This window comes from Oncorhynchus tshawytscha, linkage group LG25 (assembly GCF_018296145.1).
Source record: "Oncorhynchus tshawytscha isolate Ot180627B linkage group LG25, Otsh_v2.0, whole genome shotgun sequence".
Taxonomy (NCBI): Eukaryota; Metazoa; Chordata; class Actinopteri; order Salmoniformes; family Salmonidae; genus Oncorhynchus; species Oncorhynchus tshawytscha.
The window spans coordinates 9,584,893-9,596,902 of NC_056453.1; the positions used below are offsets into that span (position 1 = coordinate 9,584,893).

The following is a 12,010-nucleotide window of genomic DNA, read 5'->3' on the forward strand; positions in this document are numbered from 1 at the left end:
AGCATTGCCTTTTAAATTGTTTAACTTGGATAAAACCGTTTTTGGTGGCCTTCCACAAGCTTCCCACAATAAGCTGGGTGAATTTTGTCCCATTCCTCCTGACAGAGCTGGTGTAACTGAGTCAGGTTTGTAGGCCTTGCTCGCACACACTTTTTCAGTTCTGCCCACAAATTTTCAATGGGATTGAGGTCAGGGCTTTGTGATGGCCACTCCAATACCTTGACTTTGTTGTCCTTAAAAGCCATTTTGCCACAACTTTGGAAGTATGCTTGGGTCATTGTCCATTTGGAAGACCCATTTGCGACCAAGCTTTAACTTCCTGACTGACGTCTTGAGATGTTTCTTCAATATATCCACATACTTTTCCTACCTCATGATGCCATCTATTTTGTGAAGTGCACCAGTCCCTCCTGCAGCAAAGCACCCCCACAACATGATGATGCTGCTACCCCGTGCTTCACGGTTGGGATGGTTTTCTTCAGCTTGCAAGCATCCCCCCTTTTCCTCCAAACATAACAATGGTCATTATGGCCAAACGGTTCTATTTTTGTTTCATCAGACCAGAGGACATTTCTCCAAAAAGTATGAACTTTGTCCCCATATGCAGTTAAAAACCATAGTCTGGCTTTTTTTATGGCGGTTTTGGAGCAGTACTGTGGATATTGATACTTTTGTACCTGTTTCCTCAGCATCTTCACAAGGTCCTTTGCTGTTCTGCGATTGATTTGCACTTTTCGCACCAAAGTACGTTCATATCTAGGAGACAGAACAGTCTCCTTCCTGAGCGGTATGACGGCTGCGTGGTCCCATGGTGTTTGCGTACTATTGTTTGTACAGATGAACGGGGTACCTTCAGGCATTTGGAAATTGCTTCCAAGGATGAACCAGACTTGTGGAGGTCTACAAATTTATTTTGGCTGATTTCTTTTGATTTTCCCATGATGTCAAGCAAAGAGGCATGGAGTTTGAAGGTAGGCCTTGAAATACATCCACAGGTACACCTCCAATTGACTCAAATGATGTCAGAAGCTTCTAAAGCCAGGACATTATTTTCAGGAAATTTCCAAGCTGTTTAAAGGCACAGTCAACTTAGTATATGTTAACTTCTGACCACCTGGAATTGTGATACAGTGAGTTATAAGTGAAATAATCTGTCTGTAAACAGTTTTTGGAAAATGACTTGTGTCATGCACAAAGTAGATGTCCTAACGTACTTGCCAAAACTATAGTTTGTTAACAAGAAATTTGTAGAGTGGTTGAAAAGCGAGTTTTAATGACTCCAACCTAAGTATATGTAAACTTCCGATTTCAACTGTATATGGTGGGGTCAGTGGAGGTTGGATATGTGCCAGTGTCTTGGAATGTTACTAAGGGGAAAGGGAATCACATGGTTGCTGTCACTGATAAGGGTAGATAGCTGTGGATTTGTAAGGAATTTGGTCTGAGGTCAAGTCACATGAAGGGAGAAGGAACCGTTTATTACCCATATCACTTAACTTCCTGCCTAGCAAAAATAAATGTATTGGCTGTGTAAGGAGGAGACTCCGCATAAGAGGAAGTTTTAGTTATAAATATATGAGCTTGTGTAAACATGTTTTTGTCTTTTGCAGCTGTGTAACCCAGTGGATGAATAAACTTGGTTTGAGCTTTACTAGTCATCTGTTTTTACTCCATTTATTTAGAACCTAATAACTTCCACTCTGTTAATAGTTCATTTATTAAACATATTGAGTTGAACATGTTTTTGTTAAGTTTGACTCTGTGTTATGTTCAAATTACGTGAAATAAAAGTTAATTTACTCGAAGGGTACTCGATTGGTGGAACGAACCACGCACACTCCTCCCTCCTCCTGCCCTACGCTCCCTGCAAACAAGGTATCTCATGCCACACTCTGTTAGGCAAACAGTTTTTGCATGTCCACCTGTGAAAGGGTGTGAGACTCTTTTGGTTGGTAGGGTGTCCATGGCCTTCAGCTTTTTTCCTTGAGGAAAACATACTGCCGCCTTGTACATTTCAGCAGCCTATTTCTCTTTAGCTTTTGTTATTCTGTCTTTCCTCTTATGGCATTTATATGTCTTTGGGCCCACAACTTGAAAAGGGAACACCATTGAATGGGTGACTGGTACTCTCCAATCTGAGTTTTTTTCCCCCCTGCCAAAGTCTGCATCTGTTGAATTTTAACAATATGGTATAGTACTATTAGAATTAAAGGCTTGTAAGTGTGGAGGGCCAAAGTTCCCGTAATTTAGAATTAAGTTCATAAATAAATACACACATAGTGTATTCAGACCCCGTAACCTTATGTTACGTTACAGCCTTATTCTAAAATGAATTTAATTGTATTTTTTTCCCTCACCATTCTACACACAACACCCAATAATGACAAAGCAAAAACAGGTTTTTAGAAATGTTTACAAATTTAAAACAAAAACAAATATCACATTTTAGTTAAGTATTCAGACCCTTTACTCAGTTCTTTGTTGAAGCACCTTTGGCACCGATTACAGTGGCAGGGACATTCAGAGACTTGTCCCGAAGCTAATTCTGCATTGTCTTGGCTGTGTGTTTCGGTTTGTTGTCCTGTTGGAAGGTGAACCTTCACCCCAGTCTGAGGTCCTGAGCGCTCTGGAGCAGGATTTCATCAAGGATTTCTCTGTACTTTGCTCCATTCAGCTTTCCCTTGATCCTGACCAGTCTCCCAGTCCCTGCCACTGGAAAAACATCTCCACAGCATGATGCTGCCACCACCATGCTTCACCTTTGGGATGGTGCCAGGTTTCTGTTTATTTCAAATTTGCTAACATTTCTAAAAACCTATTTCCACTTTGTCATTATGCGGTATTGTGTGTAGATTTGGGGGGGAGACTATTTAATTAATTAAATATTCATTCAATTCAATAATATCATCAATTCATTTTAGAATAAGGCTGTAGCGTAACAAAATGTGGAAAAAGTCAAGGGGTCTGAGTACTTTCCGAATGTGCTGTAAATGGATGTGGGAGAGAAACTCATTCTGATTGGATGGGGCTGGCTCCCCAATGAGTGGGCCTAGCTTCCAATTGGGTGGGCCTTCTAAGGGCCTTGGCTGTGTACTTAGGTTTGTTGTCCTGATGGAAGGTGAACCTTCACCCCAGTCTGGGGTCCTGAGTGCACTGGAGGAGGTTATCATCAAGGAGCTCGCTATACTTTGCTCTATACTTTGCTCTGTTCATCTTTGCTTCGATCGTAACTGGTCTCCCAGTCCCTCCCGCTGCAAAACATCCCCACAGCATGATGCTTCCACCACCATGCTTTACCGTAGAGATGGTGCCATGTTTCCTCCAGATGTGACACTTTGCATTCAGACCAAAGAGTTCAATCTTGGTTTCATCAGACCAGAGAATCTTGTTTCTCATGGTCTGAGAGTCATTTAGGTGCCTTTTGCCAAACTCCAAGCGGGCTGTCATGTGCCTTTTACTGAGGAGTGGTTTCCTTCTGGCCACTCTACCAAAAAGGCCTGATTGGTGGAGTGCTGCAGAGATGGTTGTCCTTCTGGAAGGTTCTCCCATCTCCACATAGGAACTCTGGCGCTATGTCAGAGTGACCATCGGTTCTTGGTCACCTCTCTGACCAAGGCCCTTCTCCCCCGATTGCTCAGTTTGGCTGGGCGGCCAGCACTAGGAAGAATCTTGGTGGTTTCAAACTTCTTCCATTTAAGAATGATGGAGGCCGCTGTGTTCTTGGGAACCTTCAATGTTGTAGAAATGTTTTGTTACCCTTCCCCAGATCTGTGCCTCGACACAATCCTGTCTCTGATCTCTACGGACAATTCCTTCAACCTCGTGGCTTGGTTTTTGCTCTGAAATGCACTGTCAACTGTGGGACCTTATATAGACAGCTGTGTGTGTGCCTTTCCAAATCATGTCCAATCAATTGAATTTACCATGGGTGGACTACAATCAAGTGGTAAAAACATCTCAAGGATGATCAATGGAAACAGATGCACCTGAGGTCAATTTATAGTCTCATGGCAAAGGGTCTGAATTACTTCGGTGAATAAGGTATTTCTGTTTATTTTCTTTTGCTAAAAATCTGTTTTTGCTTTGTGTGTAGATTGAGGAAAAACGTTTATTTAATCCGTTTTAGAATAAGGCTGTAACGCAACAAAAGGTCAAGGGGCCTAAATACTTTCCGAATGCACTGTATACATACTTTACATTGTGTGCTGAAGGCATGGGTTGATTTTTACACTGTCGCGCACACGAGCTGAAATGAAGGGGGATGCATAACTACTTTTCCCTGAAGGTGAGAAACGAGGTACAGCATAGAACTTCGATTGAAGATTTAAAATCATGCCTGACAAGACCAATGAAATCATAACGGTATCCTATTATTGTGTGGATACAGGAGTAGCCTATTCTTCAATAATGTAACTATGTGCTAGTATTATTTATCTAATTGATAAATACAATTTTAAGTTTGGATGGGTACGATACTTAATTCAATGATTACCAGGTAGATACAGGAGTAGCCTATAGTCTACAATAATAACGTCATTGAATGTGCTTTAGTATAATTTATTTTATTGATGAATGAAATTGTAAATGGGGATGGGTAGGCTACTTCATTCAGTAAATACTGGATGTCTTGCTATCTCTGGGAGCATGTTCATGAAGGCTTTTCAGCTGTTGAACTATGGCAATTTCTAAATCGATCTTTGTTTTTGTCAAGATGTGATTTGTATTAATGTATTTTTATTTGACCTTCAATTAACTTCACTGCAGCTGTTCAACCCACCACGCCCACTGCTCTCCCTCCACAAACACATCCTCTTCTCCTGTTCAACAAATTTGCCGGCACACTGAAAATGACTGTACTTACATACTCCTGTGGCCATCTCATTGAAACATGATCCACCCCAAGGCCTCAGCTGGACAGCTAGAATGAGAGAAATGTAAACAAGATGCTACAGTAGTGTGTGCGTACATAGAGTTCCAAGAAAAGACGTGTGATGTCCTTATGTATCAATGTTGAAATGCAATGAATGGAAGATGGCAAAGGAGATAGTGATGTGAGTGAGAGCATATGAAAATGAAGACCCTTTGGGATCTAAAATGAGTGTGGGGTGCCCTCGTGTCTCATTAATATCCGTTTGAGGATGCTAGTCCCCCCTGGTGGAGGTTCTTGGAACACTGCTATTTTAGTCTGAGCAGAGGTTGACGAAAACCTTCAAAGTTGGTGGTGTTATGTTGCGTGTTATCTTGAATACCAGGCAGAAGTTTGAGTACATAATGAAATGGTGTAAATTAAACTTGTACACTCTCTGAAATAGGGGTTCCAACAGGGTTCTTTGGCTGTCACCAAAGGAGATCCCCTTTTTGGTTCCAGGTTCAAGTATTTTTGGTTCCAGTAAGAACCTTGTTGGGTTCCAAATTGAACCCTCTGTGGAATGGAACCCAAAAGGGTTCTACCTAGACACAGAAGGGGTTCTACGTGGAACCAAACAGGGTTTTATGGGGACAGCAGAAGAATCCTTTTAGGTTCTAGATGGCACCTTTTTTTCTGAATGTAGGGCTATATTGCAGTGGTGGTTCTGTGGTTTTCAGTTTTTTTTTTTTATTATTACAGAAATTTTGGTGGTTAAAATAACCAACAATACTGTGAAACAGCTCCACTTTTAGCACATATTTGCAAGCAGGCAAAGTAGCCTTCTACTGTATGCATGCTGATGCATGTGTGATCACTCAATATTGACAGGACTGACAAAAAAATACTTGCTCAATGCAATCAAGAAATGTACAAAACAATGAAGAAATTGACAAAAGTTGTAAATGATATGAAATAAAACAAAACTTGTTGATCAAGTGTAGCAGTTTGAATTTGATTAACATAAATTACCATAAATCAACATTGTAGATTATTAAAAAAACAGCATTAACGGTTCACATTTACTGGTGGGGATATAACAGGCCATGTGCATCTCTAGAGGATCTAGCAAGATAGTGAATCATTGCATCAACGACAGTATGACTACAGTATAATGGACATGTGTCAAACTTGCATTATTACGCAATTATTAAGAGACTAGATACAAATAGCTAATCCTGGTGACCAGTGTTCTAGCATTAATTTATTGAGGCAAGCAGATCAGCGATGTCAAGGTGGTACCCACGAATATGCTATGTGTATAGTGTAAATAACTACCAATTGACCTACTAAATTATAAGTGTTTAGTTCATCTAATAACTGTAAAACAAGGAATGCAGTTACTCCATTCAACTAATAGGATGCATTAGTCATGAAACAATTTACAGAAACAATTAGTGTACATGAAATGTATGATACATTAAAGAATAACACAGAGTAGCCTATATGACTATTACCATTAGGTTAAAACAATGTGGTAACATGTCTTCAATTCAAAATAATCTCTAAAAGAAAAAACTGTGTGTGTCAGATACACACAGCAGCTTGGTAGCAAGTTCTCAAAGTATGAACAAATTCACTGTCTTTTAACCAAATTCAAGCAGAAAAGCATGCCCACCTGAGTTAGCATTTCTTTGCACTTTACTAGTGAAAACAAAAGACAGGAAAACATGGCCAGATTCTAATCTAATCAACTCAATTTAAATGATAGGAGTGCACCCTTGTTGCTCTCCAACAAACAAAATAACAGTTTTCCTTTAACAATAAATCCATAGCACTTGCAGAGCAAAATATATGAAAATTCATAGCTCTTCATGAACTCTTGAACAATTCAAACATGACAATTTGATTCACACAGTAACATTAATTCAGTTGATTCACGGTTTCATCTGTCGTCTCACCTTTCTTGGCGTCAGTAAGCCCAGGACTTCCATGGAAACGTATCTTCTTAGAGATCCTCTGTGTCCAACGTAAAACACTAAATAATGCATGCAGAGCAGAATTAGGCCGAAACCCACTAATTATCAAAATCCAGAAAATAGACGTTAAATTCTACAACCACCTAAAATGAACAATACCCAAACCTTCCAAAACAAAGCCATCACCTACAGAGAAATTAACCTGGAGAAGAGCCCCCTAAGCAAGCTGGTCCTGGTTCTCTTCACAAACAGACCACAAAATGAGGTGCAAACTGAGCTGGACTTCCTAACCTCCTGCCAAATGTATGACCACATTAGAGACACATATTCCCCTCAGATTACACAGACACACAAAGAATTAGAAAACAAGTCAAATTTGGACAATCTCCCATAACTGGGTGAAATACCACAGTGTGCAATCATAGCAGCAAGATGTGTGACCTACTGCCACAAGAAAAGGGCAACCAGTGAAGAACAAACACCATTGTAAATATAACCTATATTTATGTTTATTTTCCCTTTTGTACTATTTAGCTATTTGCTCATCATTACAACACTGTGTATATACGTAATATGACATTTGAAATGTCTTTATTCTTTTGGAAGTGTAATGTTTACTGTTCATTTTTTGTTTATTTAACTTTTGTTTATTACATATTTCACTTGCTTTGGCAATGTAAACATATGTTTCCCATTCCAATAAAGCCCTTAAATTGAGAGGTATCAGTAGCTTCACCTGGCAGAATTCTGACCTGAATCACTCCACCACATACGCCTGGCTGAGGCTCTCAAACTATCCAATCACCGTTCGCATGCTGTTGACCAATGACGCGGAGGTATGTAGGCTGAAATACGCCCCTAGGCGTGGCTTTGGCTGAACTCGTTGGGAAAAAGACGGGTTCCTTTCAGGAAAAATGGCAGCTGTTGACATCGACATGCAGACGGAACTAGAGCCACAAATAATTATTGACGCCGACATGGAGAGGTAGCTAAATATGCACTTTTTCATGAATGGTTGTGAAGAAAGTACCCTTTGTTATTTGATCGAAATCCGAGCATAATCGTCATTTATACTTAGCGGGGCCTACCTGGCTAGCTAACTAACAGTAACGTTAGCTCGCTAACGTTAACTGTCTTTCACCAACTAACTAGCTAATCCAAGGGGCATTATCAACGGTCTCGAATCTCCAGACAGAACGTTCCAGAAAGCAAACTATCCTAGCTAGTATTAGTTAACTATGCCATTTGTTCCTTCGTATTGGCAATTAACGTTACTTTACAATGACAAAATTGGTTCGAGGTTCTACTAGTTTATCTAGCTAACGTTAATTGACTAAATCTGCAAACCACCCTGAACTGTGCTGTTCTATGTGTATCCTTTGTCACTGCATTTTTGCCACTCATGTTAGGTTGCCTATGGATTATCCTAGGAAGCAAAAAGTGGCCACCACATCTGACTAGAGGATAAAACCATGCTGAGGCCAGACGGAATGACCCATTTCTCAGTCACGATGATAATGCCATCATAGTAGCTACTTTCCACACAAGTGTCAATAACTGAACTGTGTATATGTATATTGGTCTGCTCATTACATTTTTCAAATGAACGGATGTGGCCTTTTTTTTGTTGCCTACTTAGCGTTGAGATCCAGTTATCAATGATCTTTGTGCACGCTAGTTAGCGACTTAGCATTTAAGTTTGGTTTTCAAAAGAAACGAAGTGTGCACTTGATGTGGTTGCAGGATATCATGCTGTTAGTTTACATGGATGGGCCAAATGGAAAAAAGTGGATGTGGACAGTTTACCCAAACAAAATGACACAATTACTGTTGACTAACCCCATTCAGTACAAATTTGCGCAACCGCGGCATTCAAACGAGACTGCAATGAAAGCTAATAGGACTGTGTTGGCATCAAAATCTGGGTTGTGAACTACGTTTCTATTGACATGGTAATTGCCCGATAGTATTGGAGTAAAGTTGAAAAAACTGCCCCCTCTGACGCTGTTAAATTGTGACGTACGTACGCACGCATTATGCAACTCATTCTGTGTAGTACAGCCTCTCTCCACCAGGTGTAGCGCTTCTCTCGCAGTTTAAAAACAAGAAAGGGATGCTTAGTCAATTGTACAACTGAATGCATTCATTTTTTTGCATAATCGCTGCAAGCCACCATGACTCAAAAGCCGCGACAGCCGCTGTTTACTTCTGAGGATAACTTTAGTGCCGTCCTAAAAACCTGACTCTAACTCGACAAACTTCAAATAGGTATGTAATGACACATTATATAAACTTTTATAGTGTTTTAAATCAAATCAAAGTTTATTTGTCATGTGCGCTGTATACAACAGGTGTAGGTAGACCTTACAGCTTACTTACAGGCTCTAACCAATAGTGGGGAAAAAAGGTGTGTGTGTGTGTGTAGGTATGTAAAGAAATAAAACAGGAAAAATACATTTGAAAATAAGAGTAGCAAGGCTATATACAGACACCAGTTGTGTTTTATTTACATTTCAGAGGTGATAAGTTGGACAGATCAGGTGAAAATAATCTGTTTCCCCACACTGCTTATCTCCCGCTTTCCTTATCACGCAGTAGGTTTCGTTTCCCCCACCCGCCATTTTTAAAAAGACCCAACAGAGCTCATTGCCTTCTTCAATCATGCAGCATGACGGGCTTGTCATTGATTTTCCTGGAAATGGTAGATATTGTGCTTTACAATGGTATTCATATTACAGTTGACCTGGAAGTATTATGTTTTTTTGGGCGTTAAAATAAGGTCAGTTGTACGTTATAGCATGATGTACAAAATATCGTTAGCTAACTATATGTGGTAACCCTTAGGAAACTAGTTGCATTCGTTTTCGAGATGATCAATCTCTGTTGAGGGAGGAGCTGGTTTTAACAATTCTGAACACATTCCGTTTGTCAAAATAATGACTTATGTTCGCTAGCTGGACAGGCAAACGCCGCCAAATACTAAACTGTAAACCAATATAAACTTGTGTACTATCGCTGGTGATCATGTTATCCGTATCTAAGGTAGTAGAAAACTGGTGACATCGAGAGACCTCCTTCCGACAAACTGCTATCAGGTAAAGTATTTTAAATGTATTTGTAATTTAGCTATTTAGCCATAGAAACGTGATGCGTCAACGCAAGCTGTAAAATGACTCCTAACAGAACACAGCAACCATAGTAATGTTGCTAATGTTTGCTAGATAGAACAAGTAGATCTGTTGCTAGCTAGTCGGAATAAATACACTGTATATCCAACAGTATGTGGACACCCCTTCAAATTAGTGTATTTGGCTATTTCAGCCACATCCATTGCTTACAGGTGTATAAAATCGAGCACACAGTCACGCAATCTCCATAGAGAGTGGCAGTAGAATGGCCTTACTGAAGAGCTCAGTGACTTTCAACGTGGCACCTTTGTAGGATGCCACCACAGATAGAACAATGGGACAGATATTTCACCAGATGTATAAATGTCAGGCACCCTGTTGGCATTCTGCACATTTTCTCATCTATGAAACGTTTGATCTCAATACAGTTTTCTGTTCCTAAAACTATAATCTTATGAACAGAGTGGACTACGTTTTGTAGACTTCACTCTTTGCAAAGTTTTTCAAAATCGTGTTTAGGAGTGTAAAGGAGAATTGAGTTAATGCAATAACTGTTTGTCGGGAGCCTCACGAAATGGGTTTCCATAGCCGAGCAGCCACACACAAGCCTAAGCTCACCATGCACAATGCCAAGTGTCAGCTGGAGTGATGTAAAGCTCGTCCCCATTGGACTCTGGAGCAGTGGAAATGTGTTCTCTGGCGTGATGAATCACTCTTCACCGTCTGGCAGTCCTACGGACTAATCTGGGTTTGGCAGATGCCAGGAGAATGCTACCTAACCGAATGCGTAGTGCCAACTGTAAAGTTCAGTGGAGGTAGAATAATAATGCTCTGGGGCTGTTCTTCATGGTTCGGGCTTGGCCTCTTAGTTCCAGGGAAGGGAAATCTTAACACTACAGCATACAATGACATTCTAGACGATTCTGTGCTTCCAACTTTGTGGCAACAATTTGGGGTAGGCTCTTTCAGCGTGACTTACATTTTTTATTTTATTTAACTAGGCAAGTCAAATAATAAGAACACATTCTTATTTTCAACACCGACCTAGGAACAGTGGGTTAACTGCCTTGATCAGGTGCAGAACAACAGATTTTTACTTTGTCAGCTCGGGGATTCGATCGAGCAACCTTCCGGTTCTAGTCCAATGCTCTAACCACTAGGCTACCTGCCGCACAATGTCCCCGTGCCCAAAGCAAGGTCCATTCAGAAATGGTTTGTCAAGATCAGCGTGGAAGAACTTGATTGGCCTGCACAGAGCCCTGACCTCAACCCCATCGGACACATTTGGGATGAATTGTAACACTGACTGCGAGCCAGGCCTAATTGCCCAACATCAGTGCCTGACCTCTAATGCTCTTGTGGCTGAATGGAAGCAAGTTCTTGCAGGAATGTTCCAACATCTAATGGAAAGCCTTCCCAGAAGAGTGGAGGCTGTTATAGTAGCAAAGGGGGGGACCAAGTCCATATTAATGCCCGTGATTTTGGAATCAGATGTTTGACGAGCAGATGTCCACATACTTTGATTATGTGGATGCTATTGACTACAGCTCGGCATTCAACACCATAGTACCCTCCAAGCTCGTCATCAAGCTCGAGACCCTGGGTCTCGACCCCGCCCTGTGCAACTGGGTACTGGACTTCCTGACGGGCCGGCCCCAGGTGGTGAGGGTAGGCAACAACATCTCCTCCCCGCTGATCCTCAACACTGGGGCCCCACAAGGGTGCATTCTGAGCCCTCTCCTGTACTCCCTGTTCACCCACGACTGCGTGGCCACGCACGCCTCCAACTCAATCATCAAGTTTGCGGACGACACAACAGTGGTAGGCTTGATTACCAACAACGACGAGATGGCCTACAGGGAGGAGGTGAGGGCCCTCGGAGTGTGGTGTCAGGAAAATAACCTCACACTCAACGTCAACAAAACTAAGGAGATGATTGTGTACTTCAGGAAACAGCAGAGGGAACACCCCCCTATCCACATCGATGGAACAGTAGTGGAGAGGGTAGCAAGTTTTAAGTTCCTCGGCATACACATCACAGACAAACTGAATTGGTC

The 12,010-nt window shown here is 41.2% G+C and overlaps 1 protein-coding gene across 3 annotated transcripts in view; it reads left to right on the forward strand.

Moving 5' to 3' along the window:
* The first annotated feature begins 7,699 nt into the window (after window positions 1-7,699).
* The window catches only part of LOC112233715 (dnaJ homolog subfamily C member 7), a 50,258-nt gene continuing 45,947 nt past the window's right edge, over window positions 7,700-12,010 (forward strand). For 2 of the 3 annotated variants that reach the window (XM_024401523.2, XM_024401526.2), the window contains exon 1: window positions 7,700-7,810. In XM_024401523.2, the coding sequence (XP_024257291.1) occupies window positions 7,740-7,810 (71 nt within the window). In that variant the 5' untranslated portion in view covers window positions 7,700-7,739. Of the gene's footprint in view, window positions 7,811-9,867; window positions 9,921-12,010 lie in introns of all 3 variants that reach the window. The other variant, XM_024401527.2, reaches the window with a different exon arrangement.